Genomic DNA, 19,125 nt, shown 5'->3' on the forward strand with positions numbered 1-19,125 from the left:
ATTCTCATGCCACCTTTGCCCCCCTCCGCCCAGCCCCCAAACCCCTTCCCTCTGGCCATCACCACACGGGTCACCCTGACTGTGGGTTATGCATCTATGTTCTTTGGCTAATTCCTTCGCCTTCTGTCATCCAGTGTCCACTTCCCCCTTCCCCTCTGACAGCTGCCAATCTGTTCCGTGTATCCATGCCTCTGTTTCTATTTTGTCCATCAGTTTATTTTGCTCATTAGATTCTACATACAAGTGAGATCATAAGGTATTTGTCTTTCTCTGATTGGCTTATTTTGCTTAGAATAATAATTCCAGGTCCATCCATGCTGTTGCAAAGGATAAGAGATCCTTTTTCACTGCTTCATAGTATTCCATTGTATCAATGTACCACCGATTTTTTTTTTATCCCCTTAGTTACTAATGGGCACTTCGGTGGTTTCCAGATGTACACTTAAACCTTTTATCTGGTTTGAGTTTGTTCTTGTGTCTGGTGTAACTTGGTGGTCTAGTTTCATTTTTTTGCATTTACCTATGCAATTTTCCTAACATCACTTACTGAAGAGACTGCCTTTACCCCATGGTGTGCTCCTGACCCCTTTGTCAAACATTGAGTAACCATAGAGACGTGGCTTACTTTCCGGCTCTTATTTCTGGGCACTGATCTGTAGGACCGTGTCTGTGCCGCTGCCAGGCTGTTGGATGACAAGGTCTGCAGTATGGTTTATCTTGTACGGGATGCCGCCAACTTTGTCCTTGTTTCTCAAGATCGCTGAGGTTATTCGGGGTCTTTTGGTTCCATGTAAATTTTTAGAATGTTTAGTCTAGATCTGTGAAATACGCCATTGGCATTTTACTAGGAGTTGCGTTGAATCTATGAATTGCTTTGGGTAATATGGACATTTTACTTTTTTTTTTTTTTCAAGAGAACCATTGATCAATTACCTCCTGTATGCACCCCAACCAGGAATCAAACCTGCAACCTGGGCATGTGCCCTGACTGGGAATCACCCACCATCTTTTGGTGCACAGGACGGCACTCCAACCGGCTGAGCCACACTGGCCAGAACAGTATCGATTTTATTTTATTTATTTTTACTTTTTATACTAAGTATTTTATTTGTATGCTGCTGCCAGTGTATATAAAATAATCATTCTTGGGAAATAGAAATTCATGAAAATTCAGAGAGGTGGATGTTAAGGACTGACAAAAGCAGAAGTCTGTATAGTATGGTACATGTTAGAGGGTAAGCTTTTTGTACAGGCTTCAGATTTAGCGCTCTCTGAATATTCACCGGTTCAAGAAAAGTGGTTTAGAACACCTTCAAAGTTCGTTTTACTACAAAAAGGAACAAACTTTCTGGGGTCTGAAGGGATTGGTACTTGAAGATACTCCCGTCAGCAGGGGGTCATGTTGAGCATTCTGCAGACACAATTGTTGCCAACCTGCAGCTGCCTGGCAAACCTTCACGCGGTGGAGCCCTGCCTCCGGCCGGAGCTGTTGAACCGCGTTCTTCGTAGCGGTGACGCTGGGGAGCCAGGCGTGGTGCTCGCGAGTGCCGGGCAGATTGGTCGGTAGCGGGTCGCGGGGGCCAGACGGCGGGGCCTCGATTTTAATGACGTTAATTTTCCAGCCCATGAACACGGTATGTGCTTCCACACATTTGTATCTTCCTCAGTTTCTTTCTTCAACATCCTGTAGTTTTCCGAGTATAGGTCTTTTACCTCCTTTGTTAAATTTATTCCTAGGGATACCTTATTTTTTGTTGAAATAGTAAATGGGATTTTTTTTTATAGTTTCTCCTCCCTCTGACAGCCGTCGGTCTAGGCTCTCTCCACGTTGTTAGTTTATTTTGCTTATTAGATTCCACATATAAGTGAAATCACATGGTATTTGTCTTTCTCTAATTGGCTTATTTCACTTAGCATAATACTCTCCAGGTTCATCCATGCTGTCTCAAGTGGTAAAATGTCCTTCTACGGCTAATATTCCATCGTGTAAATGTACGGAATACTGATGGACGCTTGGGCGGCTTCCAAATCTTGGCTATTTTAAATAGCACTGCAATGAACATAGGGGTGCACATATGCTTTTACATTAGTGTCACTGGTGTCTTCAGATATATTCCCAGACGTGGAATTGCTGGGTCATAAGACAGTGCCATTTTTCATTTTTCTGAGGTAACTCCATACTGTTTTCCATGGTGACTGTACCAATCTGCATCCCCACCAACAGTGCCCGAGTGTTGTTCCCTCCCTTTTCTACAGATTCTTTCCAACACGTGCTGTTTGTTGGTTTTTATTGACCCTCAGGCTGGCTGGTGGTGAGGCTCAGCCCTGGCCGTGGATGCGAGCTGCTGTGCAGATGTGACCACAGGGAGCAGAATTTGCCTCGGCAGGTCCTGGTGCTGCCGAGATCGCCCTTCGGATGTGCTGTTTGTGAAGCTTATTAGATCCTGCTCTCACGTCATCTGAAGCTGGCATGGCCTGTGGGTGCTGACCCTCTGGGGGGGGACTGGTGCAGGCGATGTCAGATGCTATCTGTGGCTGGCCCTGAACAAGCCATTTGGAGCTACAAGTGACCCACAGTTTGTGGCTGTCTCTGCTGGTCTTGGGTGCACATGGGAAGGACCAGACTGCACACCAAGGTAGGCTGTTTTTTCCAGTACCGGTTCCAGGGGCCGATCAGCAAAAGCCCCAAGTCATCCTGAGACCCGCCTCCACCTGCCTCTGCCTGTTGACAGCCTGTTGGGCTCAGTCACTGAAAGCCCCTGGCAGACGTGGGAGGCTGGGACTAGTGGTTTCCTGCAAGGCAGGGGGGGGGGGGGGGTGCTGGCCTGGCTTCAGGGGTGGTGGTGGGTGTGGACCTCACTCCAGAGTCACAAGACTCAGTCTGTCCGGAATTTCTTCCTGACGTTGGCAGGGTGAAGCCACTAGGATTCAGGCAGGTGGGGCCTCCGGAGTCTGTTGGTTGGATCTGTGGGAAACTGGGATGGTGGTTCTATTGGATTTCCATGGTGAGGAAGTGCCAAGAAAATGGGGTAATGGCCTAGGCCCCAAAGTCAGACCATTCAGTCATAGCACCCGGTGAGTCTCCCTGACTCCTACACTCTGGCCAAAGCAGCTAACTCCTCAGCAGGGCACAAGCTCCACAGGACGGGGGTGGGGGTTGGGGGGGTGGGGGGAGAGCGGGGGCAGAAGGAGTCCAGAGGGTGTGGCTGTTGCTTTCCTTCAAGCTGATGCCACAAGGAGGGGAGTGCTCCACTCAAGAGAGATGGCACCTTTGATATGGGAGAATGACTCAGCACAGCTCCCTCCCAGAGCAACAATTCCTAGACTTTCCCTATGCCCTCCCTCTGTGAGAGCCCAGTGTGAGTGGCTGTGTACAAAATTTTGTGCATTGACCCTTTAAGAGGGTGCCTGTGTCTCCCCCAGACTCCCAGACTCAGTCTCTCCTGGGTGGACAGGAACCCTGCTGCTTTTCACAGCCAGGGGTTATGTGGACACCCCCTCAGGCTCCGGTGCGCTCCGCTCGGCTGGGGAACCTGGCTTGGGGCTGAGGCCCATGCCTCTCTGGAACTCATCCTCCCCCTGCGGGATCAGAGCCAGTCCTCTTTGCATCTCCACCCTTCCTACTGGTCCCGATGCGGCTGCTGTGAATCCACGGTTATGAGGCTTCTGTCCAGCTCGTCTCATAGGTAACTCAGGATGATTGTTCTTTATTTTAGATGTAATTCCATTTTGGTCCTGAAAGGACCTGAGTGTAGCTTCCACCTACTCTGCTGCCATCTTGAGGTTCCCTCCTCTGAGTCACTTTTAAAATCAGAGATGTTGCTATTTGGGTTTTATGCCCAATACTGCTCTCTGTTTGATCAAGAGAGTTGGTGATGTAGAATTCCTTAGAAGAGAGCTCCCCACTATTATCCCTAGGGTCTCACTCCCATCCCCTTACACACACATGCAGGCAAGGCCACGTATTGTAATTGACACCTTGGACAATGGTGATTGGCATTTGCATCCAAATTTCAACAAAATATGAAATTTTCAAATATCTGCATTTGATATTTGGCAATATGTGAGATGAATTATCCTGAGGAACCCGATATGGAAATGGTTAATGTGACAGAAGGCAACAGACAGGTGCTATTTTATGAAGGCTCTGGCAGGTGGAAGGTCTTGCCAGCCAAACAGGAGAGGGGAGGCAGAATGCTCTCACCTGGACCATCACCGTCACAAACAGGGGCCAGGTAGGTCTGTGGGGGAATTCAGAGTTGAGCCAGGCATCTGCTGCTCTGGTAGGAAACAGATTTACTAGTAAAGAACTGGGCAGTTGAGGGCTCACACGTAAAAACTGAAACTCCATTCTGTTGGCCAAGAACCTCTCAAGTATTTTATGGAGCAGAACCTTCCTCTTCAAAGATCTCTTGGCAGCCATCTGGAGAGTGGATTGGGTGGGGAGCTGGTGCGTGCAAGCCTGCTGTGCCCTTCCTGGGGGAGCAAGTGTGACAAGTGCCACCCAGGAAGTGCCTGGGCGGAGGCAGGAGGTGGAGGCGGGGCTGACAGGTGTGAGCTAAGGGAAGGAGGAATCCACCTGACAAGAATGTGGGCTAGAAAGACAAATTGCTTCTCCTTCGTGTTTTATTAATGGGAAGGTGAGCAAGAACATGGAAGTTGGACACCTGACCCGCAGAATCAAATACCTGTGTTCAGCTCTGGTTGCTTCGTAATCCGGGGGCTCAGTCTCTTCGATCCAGAGGCTGGAGTAAATGCAGAAATGTCTGCCCCGTTTTTAATAAAACACACAGGCGTCCACAGGGCAAAGGATGTTGTGACCCCAACACCCACTGGGTTTATTACTTTTTACCTTTGTCTTCCTTTATTCAAACTCATACACTGGGAATAAGGTTTATTAAAAAAAGACTGCATTTGTACCGTCTGACACAGACACATGGAAATATACCCTAAAGTTAAAATTAGCTCCAAGCAGAAGTTTAACGAAAGTATCTAATCTGCTAGTTGAGAAGAGGGTGCTAACATCAACAGTTTTCTTCTTGGAACTTCATTTTGTTTTCGATAGCACTGCTCAAAAGCCGTTTTCCTTGTTTTAGACTTTAATTCGAACGACTGCTCTGCCCAGTGTCTTGCCCGTTTGAAGCCCTCCAGGACGAGCCCGCATGTGAGTGAGCTGTGGTCACTCCAGGTTACGATGAGCAGGGAAAGACCAGTTGTTTCTTTTAACCCTGGTGGCGCTTAGTAATCGTAGAGCACGTTTTAAGCATTTTGAGCCGCTTGAATTTCTAGGGACTGATGTGTTTAGAACGTCCGCGTGTACAACTCAGCTGTGCTCAACATAGGAATGTCCTTGCAAACACAGGGAAATCCAAAGCTCCCAACGGGAATGCTTTCTCACCGATTCCTCCCTGTGACGGTTCTACTCGGAACACCAGAGTCCAGGGAAGGGTCGAAGAATTATTGGAAACATCTCTAACAAGGAGAAATGCTCAAGAACAACTTCATCTTTATCTTGAATAAATTATTAGTGGAGACATTCAAAGAAGTGACTATGAACTACTGTCACAGAAACTAAACTTTAAGTTGTTTTATTATTTTTTAAAAAAGTCTTTAATTTGCCCTCAAATGTCATAACAAATCCATTATTGCGGATCTATAATCTCTCCTCCCCCTTTTTCTGGAAAAGGCAAGAAAATTCTTTATATTAAATGGAATGATTTTTTAAGTTTTATTTTTCAATCACAGTCCACATTCAGTGTTATTTTGTGTTAGTTTCAGTGTACAGCATGGTCGTTAGATAATCATATACTTTACAAAGTGTTCTCCCTGACAGTTTCTGGCACCATAGTTATTAAAATATTATTGACTATATTCGTTATGCTGTGCTTTACAGCCACTTGACTTTTTTCTGTTAATCCTCACCTGAGGATATTTGTTCTATTGGTTTTTAGAGAGTGGAAGGGAGCGGGAGGGGAGAGAGACAGATATCGATTGGTTGCCTCCGGCACCAAAGCTGCACAGGTGCCTGGGATCGAACCTGCAACCCTTCGGTGTGTGGGCCAATGCTCTAACCACTGAGAACACCAGCCAGGGCCCAGTGACTATTTTTTAACAATCAATTTGTATTCTTAATCCCTTTACCTTCCCACCTTTCCCCAACCCCCACCCCTCGGCTACCATCATTCTGATCTCTGTATCTATGAGTCTGCTTCAATTTTGTTTTTTTTTCTGTTCTTTAGATTCCACATATAGTGAAATCATATGGTATTTTTCTTACTCTAACTTATTTCACTTAGAATAACACTCTAGATCTATACTTAACTAATATTCCATTGTACATGTGTACTACAACTTTTTTATTCACTTGAGTTGCTTCCTTATCTTGGCTATTGCAAATAATGCTGCAATAAACATAGGGGTGCATATATTCTTTCAAATTAGTGTTTGGGTGGGAAGAAAATTCTTAATTACGAAAATGTAGGCTTAGCATCTTTTTCAAGCCCATCCCAAAATGTCAAAGGGCATTCTAACAGTTTTTCTTCAATAGCATTACCTTGTAAACTCAACTTCGTCTTAGCAAATATATTTACTCTGATATCTGAATGTACTAATCATCTCACTGAGTTATTTTTGAGAATATGGTCCTTCCACATACATTTTTCATTTCCTAATTTAACTGGAGAAGGCTTTATAGTGTTTTCACGGCTTCCTAAATAAACAGAACTAAGAATTTGTCCTAGGCCTTTGCCCTGGGTGGGCATGAACCCACATTATGTGGATTCCTGGTCTTTATTTACCCTTAATAGGCGATTAATGGTATCACACCAACACTGTGTACCCTGTGGGTAATTCTAAAGCAACATGCTTGTTCTTCTAGAAAACCCATCCAACACCCCAGCGTGTCCCTAGAATCTACCTCTGGGGTGATTCTACCAGGCAGAAGCTCTGGTAGCAGTTTGTGGATCACTTGGTGTTTGGACCCAACGCGTGGTGAATGAGAAGCCCAAGCCAAGAACAGATGTGAGCTGGAGCCCAGGTCTGAATAGGGGCAGTTAAAAGGAATTGATAAAAACTGCCTGCCCCCAACTGCAGGAAACTGGGCGAACTAAGACAACACATACTGTCTTTTCAAGCATTTGTCAATGTGAAGGGCTACGGACTTAATACCCCGCCAGACCTGCTGGTGTAACCCTTCTCTCCTAACGAGGGCCCCGCTGCTTTAGTCAGAAGAACATCTGTCTGAAACACTGAACAGAAAAAAGCCCAAACTGAACTTCGGGCTGAAGGAAGACGCCGCCGCTAGATGGCGCTGCTTCAGTGCTAGGAGCAGCGGCCGTGCGCGGCCTGGAGCGGGGCGCGCCCGCAGTGCGGTTCCACGGGTCCCCGGTGCTTCGTGCGGTCCGGAGCCGACCCGGTCCCGCCCGGCCTCGCGCTGCAGCCGACGGGGCGGCCGGCGGCCTGGGCTGCGACGCGACCCCTCCGCGCTCCGTCCCGCTCCCCGCGGTCCGGAGGCAGCAGCTGCGGAGCCGAGCGACGCCCGCGTCTGCAGGTCCCCTGCTCGGCCCCCCGGCCCGGGCCGCCCGCCCCCGGCTCCCGCCTCTGACTCTGGGGACCGGCCCGGGACGCGCGCCACGGCCCGGCCTGGTGCCGATCGCACTGGGGCTCGGAGGACGCGGAGCGCCCGGTCCACCCACAGGAAGGGGGAGCGCCCCGCGCGGGCGGAGGGAGGGCCATTCCCAGCAGGACGGCCCGGGCCGGTCCGGGCGGGGCCGGGAGGAAGCGCCGTGCGGGGGGAGCCGGGGGAGCGAGGCGGCGGCGGGCGAAGGTTCAAGGGGCGGCTCCGGGGGTGGCTCCCAGGCCGCCGCCCGCCGCCCCCCTCCGCGCCCCCGGGCGCCCCGCGGCCTGGAGCCGGGGCGGGGCCTGCGCGTCCGCTCGGGTAGAAAAGGCGGCGGCGGCCGGCCCCCCGGGTGACAGCCGCGCTCGCCCTCGGAGCCCCGCCGACGCCGCCATGAGCGCCGCCCTCTTCAGCCTGGACGGCCCGGCGCGCGGCGCGCCCTGGCCCGCGGAGCCCGCGCCCTTCTACGAGCCGGGCCGGACCTGCAAGCCCGCCCGCGCCAGCGAGCCGGGCGCCGCGGCCCCCGCCATGTACGACGACGAGAGCGCCATCGACTTCAGCGCCTACATCGACTCCATGGCCGCCGTGCCCACCCTGGAGCTGTGCCACGACGAGCTCTTCGCCGACCTCTTCAACAGCAACCACAAGGCGGGCGCGGCGGGCGCCCCGGAGCCGCCGCCCGGCCACCCCGCGCGCCCCCCGGGCCCGGGCCCCGCCGCCCCGCGGCCGCTCAAGCGCGAGCCCGACTGGGGCGACGGCGACGCGGGCTCGCTGCTGCCCGCGCAGGTGGCCGTCTGCGCGCAGACCGTGGTGAGCCTGGCGGCCGCCGCGCAGCCCACGCCCCCCACGTCGCCCGAGCCGCCGCGGGGCAGCCCGGGGCCGAGTCCCGCGCCCGGCCCGGCCCGGGAGAAGGGCGCCGGCAAGAGGGGCCCGGACCGCGGCAGCCCCGAGTACCGGCAGCGGCGCGAGCGCAACAACATCGCGGTGCGCAAGAGCCGCGACAAGGCCAAGCGGCGCAACCAGGAGATGCAGCAGAAGCTGGTGGAGCTGTCGGCCGAGAACGAGAAGCTGCACCAGCGCGTGGAGCAGCTCACGCGGGACCTGGCCGGCCTCCGGCAGTTCTTCAAGCAGCTGCCCGGCGCGTCCTTCCTGCCGGCCGGGGCCGCCGACGGCCGGTGACGCGTGGCCGGCGGGGGCGCGGGGAGACGCCGACGGACACCTCAGACCCGCCGCGCGGAGCCCGGCGCGCCCTGCCCGGCCCGAGCCGCCGGCGCCGCACTTTCCCGGGACCCGAGGGCAGGGGAGCTGCGGCCTGGACTTGCCACCACCGAACTTCCAGAGGAGCGACACTTGTTTATTTTCCCTTAAATTATTTTTATAACGGTGGCTTTTCTACATCTTACCCCTGTCGATGCAGCTAAGGTACTTTGAAAAAGACTTTTAAGACAATCCTTTGTATTGTAGATAAGAGGGAAAGACGGAGCATGCTCACTTTTTTATATTAATTTTTACGGCATTTGTAAGAATAAAGGAGTATTTGAAAGCAGCCTGCTTCCTGTATTCGCCGTGGCTCCTGCCCGCCGGGCCCGGGAGCCGCCGGGAAGGCGCGTTCCAGTCCCAGGTGCGCGGCGGCACCGGAGGCCGCGGGCCCAGGTGTCACCCCGAGGCCCGCGGGGCTGTGCGGGGGCCGCTCCGCCTGTGAAACGCCCGACGGCCCCGTCCACACGGTCTGTGTCACTGGCCTGAGCCCAGCGCAGCGCGACTGAGCGCGTTCAGCTGGCAGGTTCTGGTGAAGGTGCTCCGGACACAGGACCCCGCCTTGGGGAGGGGCTGACCGCCACCCTCTCCGCAGACCGGGGACCCCGGGGGACCGCCGAGGGGCTCCCGAGTGGAGGGGGCTGCTGCAGGGGCGAGGGGAGGGCGGCTCAGGGTATTCTCAGCGCGTGTCTGAGTTCTCCTTGGCCTCCTGGGACGGGCTGCTTTCACTTTCCTCGGTCTCAGGGCCGTTTCAGTAGGTTTTCCGAGTGCGCAGGAAGGCAGAACAGTCGTGTAGATGAGAAGGACCCCACAACGTTCTGTTCCAGAGTTTCTGGACAAATCATACAGCCCTGGCCTTTCCCCAGTGACAGTGGGCACGATTTGGGGTACTGCGTCTATATTATGTCATTAACTATGGCCCGTCTGGATTATATCGCTATAAGGGAGAAAACAAAACCTTTAGTGTCCAAAGCTAATAAATTCATGCTTTTAATTTAAATCTCTCCCCACAAAGCAAATGTTAACAACCCACCCCTCTTCAGTCTGTGTTTTCGGCTCTCTGCCCACAGCATCCAGGCTATCGTGCGAGCTAACTATCCTCTGTTCGGTGTCCTTATAATTACACTCGTTAACTTGTTCACACTTTATGGACAACGTTTTTGTACCTCTGATAAAGTTCTCTAAAATATTTCCCCCCAAATACTAAAAGGCAAATAAAAACAAACAAAAAACCCTGAAGTGCAAAATGCTTAGATTGGACATTTATTGTAGCAGAACAGTAATATAACAGCATAGGACAAAGGGTTAAACTTTGCAGTGTATTCTTTGGGGCAATGTTAAACAAAAACTACAAGAAAAGCATGTTGAATGAGGATAAAATTTAAATTTTAAAAAACTCTAAAATTGCAATTATAGTTTCTCCTGCTACATTAATATTATTGCCTAAGGTAAATACAAAACGAAGACCTCAAGCTTATGTAAGCTTTATTAACAGTTATGTCCCTAAGTTTGCAGGAAGGTAATAAAATATATATATAGTAGAAAAAAGTATTTTGATTTATAGTTTACAAAACCATTTTACTGACATGTGCCCCAGAAAAACTGTAAGTTCCATTTCAAGATCATAGAATACATTCACTTTGCCCATAGTTAACAAGTAACTACCAAGCCGCCAGCAGCACCCTGGCAGCCACCTCGGACTTCACTGACTCCGAGGACAAGCAGTGGTGCCTGGAGAGGCCGTTTCTGCACTCAGCAGCTCGATTTCCTCCAATCCCAGGCAGCTGGTCGGGTGGGTGGCTACGGACTGGACAAAACAACTTAACAACCCCACCTCCTTTCCGATGACGCTCTTCACTTCATAGCCCTGCAGTGATAAAAGGCATGCTGGTTAAAGCAAATAGCCCTGCATGTTTCGTTCCCAACAACACAACACGACTTCACATAGTTGAGAACAACATGGGTAAGGAGGAAAAAAGGGCTGTGATTTATTATGGCAAGTGAAGGAACTAATTTTTTCTGAAAACTGAATTGTGTTTTTCCACAAGAACATTTAAAAGGTTACTGATGTTGGTTAGTGGATGCAGTGATAAGCCTCTCAGCTGGCTGCCCTGGGAGAGGAGCCGAGGACTCGCAGGGGGACAAGCCCTGTTTATTAGCTGCAAAGGCTGGGGCTGGGCGCGAATCATGCTTGCAGCTGCCTCCCACTTCCTTTGGGACACTTCCCCAATCTAGCAACACTTCTGGTCAAAGGATTCTCTGGTGTTTTGCCCCTAAACTTCCCTCTTCAATGGGGTACTATTTCTTCTAGACTTATAGTGAGTGTTGCAAAAAGCTTTGTATTTGCCTTCTGTTTGGTGAACATCTTATGGTGATCAGTTCATCTTGGGCCAAGTTTCATCTCTTGATGAAAACAGACTAGGAAGGTGTGGTATGCCCTCATTAGTCTCTCTAGAGCAAGCATGTCAAACTCAAGGGCTAACACGGGCCAAATAAACGAGGCATGCAGCCTGTGGGCCGCGAGTTTCACATGCGTGCTCTAGATCAAACCTCAGAACGTTGCCTCCGGGGCCGAGGTGGGCTAAGGCACACTGGGTGCATCACCTCTGCCTTCCTGGAGGCGGGAGCCCTAGGAGCCTGTTCTTTCAGAAGCTCCTTTGCTGCCACCTGCAGAGCAACATCAGGAGCATCTCACTTCTCTGAGCCAGACCCTTGACAGATCTCTACAAGAGCTTTGCTCAGCATGTTTTACAACGTAGGCACGTGTCTGTGGCTTCGCGGTGCCCCCACTGGGTCTGAGCTGGGCTCAGTGACGCTTTTCAGGAACGGAGTGCAGTGGACAGGGCACTGAGTCAGTCCCAAGCGTGGCCAGGCCAGGTGCCCGGCTTTTCCTGCCTGCCTCTCTTGGGACCCAGACACGTGCTGGGTGGGTATCTGGCCAGAGCCGGGCAGGTCCCAGCCAATCGGAGCACAGAAGCCAGCGGGGGACCGAAGGCCTTCTGGGACTCCAGCCCAGCCTCTGGCCACCAGCTGACGCCCACTGGAGCGAGACGAGCTGTCCTGGTAGAACCCGGTCCTACCCACAGGCCTGTGCACAGAGTAAGCGTGGAAGCCACTGAGCTGTGAGATGTTTGTTTGGAAGCAAGAAGTACCAGGATCAGTCTGGCTGTGAGCACGGCTCTCACGGCGGCTCACTGTCACCCCTTCCTTCTGCTAGGAGGCGGGCATGGTGCGGAATGCCTAGCCCACTCATGCGATCTCTAAAGAGTTTCATTCTCAGTAAAAGTTCGTGCAAGGTCCACAGAGTGGTCGAATGGAGTGATGGGGGAGGGAGAGTTGCTGGTCCAGACGGGAAGTGATGGAGCTGAAATATCTGAGGACAATGGTGGCAAAGGCCTTTCTGCACTTGGGATCATGTGTGATACAGACGCCACTTTATGGCCCATCCTGGTCATCCCCTGAGGGCCCACTACGAGGCCGAGATGGCCTGTCGCCGAGATGGCGGCAACCAGGGAGCTGCCAGGCTGCCCATCGGAGAGCGAGCACAGGATGTGCAGAGGCCGCCACCAGCCCGGCTGGGCAGGGACACGGGCAGCAGCCCCTTCTCTGTGGGCTCTGCCACTTAATCGCCTCGCGTGCCTGTGTGCCTGTGTGTGTGCCTGTGTGTGTGCCTGTGTGTGTGTGTGTGTGTGTGTGCCTGTGTGTGTGCCTGTGTGCCTGTGTGTGTGTGTGTGTGCCTGTGTGTGTGCCTGTGTGCCTGTGTGTGTGTGTGTGCCTGTGTGTGTGCCTGTGTGTGTGTGTGTGTGTGTGCCTGTGTGTGTGTGCCTGTGTGTGTGTGCCTGTGTGTGCCTGTGTGCCTGTGTGTGTGTGTGTGTGCCTGTGTGTGTGTGTGTGCCTGTGTGTGTGTGCCTGTGTGCCTGTGTGTGTGCCTGTGTGTGTGTGTGCCTGTGTGTGTGCCTGTGTGTGTGTGTGCCTGTGTGTGTGCCTGTGTGTGTGTGTGCCTGTGTGTGTGCCTGTGTGCCTGTGTGTGTGCCTGTGTGTGTGCCTGTGTGTGTGCCTGTGTGTGTGCCTGTGTGTGTGTGTGTGTGCGCCTGTGTGTGTGTGTGCCTGTGTGTGTGCCTGTGTGTGTGTGTGCCTGTGTGCCTGTGTGTGTGTGCCTGTGTGTGTGCCTGTGTGCCTGTGTGTGTGTGCCTGTGTGTGTGTGCCTGTGTGCCTGTGTGTGTGCCTGTGTGTGTGTGTGTGTGTGCCTGTGTGCCTGTGTGCGTGCCTGTGTGTGCCTGTGTGCCTGTGTGTGTGTGTGCCTGTGTGTGTGTGCCTGTGTGCCTGTGTGTGTGCCTGTGTGTGTGTGTGCCTGTGTGCCTCTGTGTGTGTGTGTGTGTGTGTGTGTGTGTGTGCCTGTGTGCGTGCCTGTGTGTGTGTGTGTGTGTGCCTGTGTGTGTGCCTGTGTGTGTGTGTGTGCCTGTGTGCCTCTGTGTGTGTGTGTGTGTGTGTGTGTGTGTGTGTGTGACATAGACGGCCCAGGCATTCCTTCACTTTTACTTGGGGTGAAAGTATGGAATTCCGACTTGAAAAAAGTCAGCAAAAAATCACTTAAAAAATGTCAGGTTTGGCAGCTACCATCTTCGATAACAACTACCATTTATAAACAAAGGTTAAATTATACATACTTTATATTTGGTGGCAATTAATACAGATAGGTAAAAACAATCACACCCACCAACAAACGCGTATGTCCTCTCATATAAATGCATATGTGCGTAAGTGTAAAATGTGTCTCTATTTTCAAATGGTACAATATATGTTGTTTTAACTTTTCTTTTTCTGAAAGCTAAGGAAACAAAGTCCAAGCTTCGTATCACTGAGTGTTAATGAATGCACCGAGGGACACGGACAGCAATGCCAGTGCTTTCACCTCTGCAGCTGGACATTAGAGTGAAGGCGCAACACGTGCCCTCGTGCATCCTGCCCAGAGGCAGTGCCTTCGTCCCAGGGCATGGCGTTACGGTTCCATAGACAGTCCGACGTGATTCCTTGGGTTTTGGTAAATGTGCACTCACCCAGAAAACAGAATCCAGACTGGAAAACGCATGGCTGATGTCTACACGGAAGTCTTTTTTTTTTTTTAAGATTCCTTTTTTTTAAAATCCTCACCTGAGGATATGTTTATTGATTTTAGAGATAGGAAGGGGGATGGGGGGGGGGGGAGAGAGAGAGAGAGAGATAGATAGATAGATAGATATATGGACCTGTTGCCTCCCATACGCCCCCTGCCTGGGGATCAAACCTACAAGCTAGGTATGTGCCCTGACGGGGAATCGGATGCTCCAACCACCTGAGCCACACCAGCCAGGGCACACACACAAGTCCTTTTATTACCCATCTTCCAGCTGCCTTCCGGTTGGATGTAAAGCGCTGGTCAGCCACTGTGAGTGACGCTGGGGGAGGGGGGAGGAGTGCACGGAAATGAACCGCAGGCTTAGCATTTGCCTTACTTTCCTGGCGCCAGCTCTGAGAACAGAGAGCCTGCAAAGCTGGCACCTGAAGCTATCACACCGGTGCCCGCATCCAATGCACACACTCTAGCACTCCCATGTACACATGAGCACACACAGCTGTATGAGACAAACACATGAACACTCCAGTACACACACATGCTCTTTTGAGAGAGCATTGCAATGGCGGAGTGTAATGTGTGGGAGGTGCCATCAGAAGGAAATCAACGGAGAAGAGCATCCTGCAGGCCTCCCTGTCCCCCGCTCCCTGCTGAGAGTGGCTGTCCATCCCGCAGGCTGCCTGGAGGAGGCAGGCCACTGGGTGGGGAGCCGCAGGACCAAGTGGGAGGCAGGGCCTGGCCAAGGCCGCCTGGAGAATGCGGGCGAACCTGTGCCCATCTGGGTGGAACGGCAGCTGAGTTGTGCATCACTCCCAAGTGTGGCTGGTTTTGGTTTGTTAGGTTGTGGGTTTTGGTTCATTTTCCTACGTGTTCTCCTTAAGCAGGAGTGTTACCAACACTCCCCCGCCACCACTCTCCACTTCCCCGATACCCAGCTCTGTTCTCTTTAGCGCCTGCTCAGAGCCCCGCCTTGGAAACCTCCAATCCCCGGCCTTCCCAGGGCCACGCCCTGCTCTCTTCCTCTCCTCTCTCCCCAGGCACTGAGAGAGGAGGCAACGAGGTACTGCTGACTCATCCCCATTGAACACACAGACCCCACTAAGAACAGGAACACACAGGCGAGTCCGTTTCCCGACCCCACTCCCCAGTCTGGGCTGCCTACTACCTCTGCTAAGTGGTCACTCGTGGGGCTAAGGAGGCCTCTCTGCATCCCACAAAAACGGGCTGCGAGCCTGCCGCCCTGTGCTTCCCTGCAGGGCGTGTGGAGCTGCCCTGGGTGGTTGGGAGGTGAAACAGGCCACGGGAGGAAAGCAAGGAGCCCTTCCTGGGCCACTAATTACTTACTTCCACTCTACTTTGAAACGACCAGGGAATACCTGTTTATAAGCCCTCCGGCAGCCCGGTCTAAACACCAACCCCTATTGGCACTGCAACCCCTTGTTTAGCGCAGGGTGAGGGGTGTGGGGGGAGGAGGGGGTGTCACCGAGTTGCTTTAAAGAGACAGGCCCAGGCTGGTGGGCTTATCCTAGGGCGGGAGCCAGAAACTTTTATACTCCACCGGCGACTACCCTGAGATCCGAGCGGGAACCGTATCAGACCAGTGATTCTTCCAGATTCTGTGCGTGGACGGATCCCATCCCCATGTAATCCGAACTCGGAGAGTTCAGATGGAAGAACGGGACGCTGCTCCCGTCCTGGTGCCGCCCGCTCTGAGGGCAGGAGGGGGGGCGGCAGGTGGCGGGCTGAGGGCAGCCTCCACAGGATGGAGCACATCAGCCGGATTCTGCTGGAATCAGAGCTGGAGTTCGGCCAGGAGAGCCCGCCCGGAGTTCTGCCCGATCGGACCCCTGGCCCCGTAACCTCCTGAGCTGGCCAGTCTGCCCCCCCTCCGCCTGATGTGGACCCCGGCCCCGGCCAGGGGGCTGTGCCTGGCACCACTCGGTGGTCAGCCAGGTGCCCTCCTCTGGGCTCAGCAGCTCCCCGCCACCGCGGTGCCTGTCAGTGGCTGTGCCGGCCGGGGCGCCTCCGGGACAGCCTGCCTTGGCGCGAGGCCGCCTGTGAAGAGGGGAACTCGGCCCCTGAGTGTATTCAGGTGGTGGCTTTCCTGGAGGCGCACAGCGCTTTGCTAAGTCACACTGCAGTGACTCTCGAATGGAAAAAAAGGTGTGAATCTCAGTTAATCCTGTTCTCCTAGTGTGAAACCACTGCCGGCCCCGGGACTGGAAATCTCCATACTGTTCTCTATAATCCAAGGCCTGGGGCAGACTCCTGATTCTACTCTAAGACCAAGCAGGAGTGACCCCAACCCCAAAGGGAAGGCCCTGCCGGCAGACATGGGCATCGGCCGGTGAGGAGCGCCTGGGAGCCAGGCCTGGCACTCAGCAGGTGCACAGGTGTGCTGTGGGGCCGCCGGCCAGAGGGGAAGCACAGGGCGCCGGGGCTTTACCTGGGGGTGACCTGCCAGCTGAGGGCTGGGGGCACAGAACACACATCCGGCACTTACCCCGTCCTCACCGGCGGCGAACCTCAGGAGCGCGGAGATACTGCTCTGCAGCAGCTGCAAGGACAGAGGGGCCGGTTAGCGCTGACGCCAGCACTCACGCCCGCAGACTGACGTGTCGGACAGGAACCACGGTCTCCCTTGGTGGCTCTGCCTCAAAGCGTCAGCCAATGTGACTTTTCAGGCCACAGGCATGGAAGGACTGTGATCCTGAGGGTGAGTCCTCCGCCTCTTCCCAGGGAAAGAGCAATGGATGCAAGTTCGCGAGGGACGGGGCGCGCACCCACCTTGACCCTCACTGTGCACCGGGGCCGCGTGGGGCAGGCCAGGAAGACCCGGAGGTGCCGGCGGAGGACAGGAGCGGTGACCACGCGGGAGCAGTTCGCGCAGGAAAAGGCGCCCCTGTGGCTGGGAAACAGGGAGGACGGGCCAGACACACGGGTGAGCGAGTGCTGAGCCGGCAGGGGATTTCCTGCCAAAACCAAGTTCCTGAAAGCGGCCGTGCTGAGGGACAGAGGTCGGCTCCCCCGCTCGGGCGGATGGCGTGTGGCATGACCCAGGGAAGGGCTCTCAGCATGAGGCAGCACACACCCATGAGCAGAGGGAAGCCTGTGCCGAGGGGGAGGCCGCTCCGCCCTGCCCGATGGGAAAGCTGCTTTCCGCCATCAGCATCTGCCGCCCTCCTGCTGCCAAGTCCCCGGGATTCCCACTCTGCCCGCCTCTCAGGCCGCCCCGGCGATGACCTGCTTGTACACGATGCCATCCGGCCAGGAGGTGCCAAGGAGGCATCTGCCCTGGGCTTCTTCGGAAGCAGGAGCGTAAGGAGCCCCCTCCTCTGTCCTGTGACAGAGTCCACGCGGGAGGCCAGAGCACGGCCTGGAGAGACCCCCGAGGGAGGAGCGGTGCTGGGCCCGGGCCGCACAGCCGTGCGCCCAGCTGCCCCCGGTCTGCGGAATCCCGTGCCCACGGAGGACAAGCTGTAAGGCGCCACGTTAGTCACATTTGTTCACGAGGCCCCTGGCTTTCGCTTCCCCGGTAACAAACCAACCGAGGACAAACCTGGCTCCTCTTTGCAAGACGGAGCTGCAGGAGCCGGAGAACCGGAGGAGACCGTGTCCGCAGCCTCCACCTCGCAGGACAGGGACCCTGTGCTCTCGGAGCTCCGCCCGGCCTGGCGGGGGAGCGGCCCCGGGCAGGGGGCAGGCGGGGGCCTGGGACTGGGCTGCCGCCGCCCCAGGGCCTTTCAGGGGGCCCCTGCCCCTTACCTGTCTTGTGGGCTCTGCTTCAGCCGCTCGCTGCCGCACCGGTCACACACAGGCCAGGAGAAGGCCGTGCCCTCGTCCACAGCGGTCACGGTGCCTAGGCGGGGCGACAGAGCCAGCTCGGGGCCTGCCCTCAGCCTGTCTGTGCTCCGCAGGGCGCAGCGGGCAGCAAGGGCCTCGGGTTTTCCTCTCGCTTGTGAGTTTATATGAATGCCCCTAAGATTTTTGTCATTTCCATGTACTGGACAACATTATAACAGTAAAAAGTAAGTTTTAAAACTGCCCACATTGCTACCTAACCGACTGTTTTCATTTGTGCCTGATTTCTCTAGTTTTTCTCAGATGCACACGTATTGGGGTTTACAAGCAAATCATCAGTGCCACGTCCCATCCTCCTTTTAGGCTGCTATGTACTATTAAGAATTGTTTTATCTGTCCTACTGATATCCCACCGAGGGGACGTGTTCCCCCAACCATTCTCCAAACTGGACACGTGGGCTCCGAATTCCTTTGGCGGTTAAGCAGTGGTATCTTCCTGCTGAGGCCCTTTCTGTGCCGAGACCCCTTCCCCAGGATGGATTCCCAGAAGCAGAACTACTGTGAGCAGCAGAGAGACACGCCTCTCGAAGGTGCTCCCCACAAGGCCTCTGAGCCCCTCCCTTCCCCTCGCAGAGCCCGGTCTCAGGCACTGCGTGTGGACACCACTTTAAGTGTCTGCCTCCTGAACAGGCACAACGGAATTCCTTACCTTGGTTTCCACTCCTTTGATAAGGAAACATAAATATTCTATTGGTTTGTTAGTATCTCTTATTCTGTGATTTCCCTGGTTTCCTATTTTACTCCCACATCTGTGATTTATTTTTCTCAACAAACAAACATGTATACAATGCTCTTTAGTGTGGGATACATGTGTAGCACTAAAAACAATGATGAATGCTGCAATCCAGATAAACAAATAATGAGTAAAAATACCATGAAATATGGGATACAATGTTTGCAAAGGACATATCTGATAAAGGACTAATATCCACAATCTATAATAATAAAAGCATAATATGCAAATCGACCGAACAGCGGAACAACCATCCGGGACCACGCTATGACACCCACTGGCACCAGGCCAGCCAAGGTGGTGTGATGTGATTGGTTGGCGGCTCGGCCATCGCCCCATGATTGCCCCGCAGAGGGAGGCCCAGGCCACGCTGCGGCGGTGCTGCACTTGGTGGGTGGGGCCTCCCTCTGCGGAGCCATCGCGGGGCTCGCCGACTGTGTGAGGGTGCAGGCCGGGCTGAGGGATCCCCACCCCCCAGTGCAGGAATTCCATGCACCGGTCTCTAGTATAAAACAAACTTAAAACTCAAGAACACAAACAACCTGA

At 53.9% G+C, this 19,125-nt stretch overlaps 2 protein-coding genes across 7 annotated transcripts in view; one reads left to right on the top strand and one right to left on the bottom strand.

The window, feature by feature from the left end:
* The first annotated feature begins 7,816 nt into the window (after positions 1-7,816).
* Positions 7,817-9,161, top strand: CEBPD (CCAAT enhancer binding protein delta). The gene has a single exon (XM_079795889.1). It carries the CDS (start codon positions 8,009-8,011, stop codon positions 8,792-8,794), a length of 786 nt encoding a protein of 261 aa, XP_079652015.1. The 5' UTR covers positions 7,817-8,008; the 3' UTR covers positions 8,795-9,161.
* A 147-nt stretch (positions 9,162-9,308) lies between these two features.
* SPIDR (scaffold protein involved in DNA repair) overlaps positions 9,309-19,125 on the bottom strand; it is a 324,477-nt gene continuing 314,660 nt past the window's right edge. The window contains exons 17-20 of one of the 6 annotated variants that reach the window (XM_079795887.1): positions 17,751-17,844; positions 16,773-16,893; positions 16,489-16,542; positions 9,309-10,739 (exon numbers count right to left, since the gene is read on the bottom strand). In XM_079795887.1, the coding sequence (XP_079652013.1) occupies positions 10,575-10,739; positions 16,489-16,542; positions 16,773-16,893; positions 17,751-17,844 (434 nt within the window). In that variant the 3' untranslated portion in view covers positions 9,309-10,574. Of the gene's footprint in view, positions 10,740-15,889; positions 16,543-16,772; positions 16,894-17,750; positions 17,989-19,125 lie in introns of those variants that run through there. The other 5 variants (XM_079795886.1, XR_013814915.1, XM_079795884.1 and 2 more) reach the window with 5 other exon arrangements.

Source organism: Cnephaeus nilssonii, assembly GCF_951640355.1.
Source record: "Cnephaeus nilssonii genome assembly, chromosome: 18".
NCBI classification, from domain to species: domain Eukaryota; kingdom Metazoa; phylum Chordata; class Mammalia; order Chiroptera; family Vespertilionidae; genus Cnephaeus; species Cnephaeus nilssonii.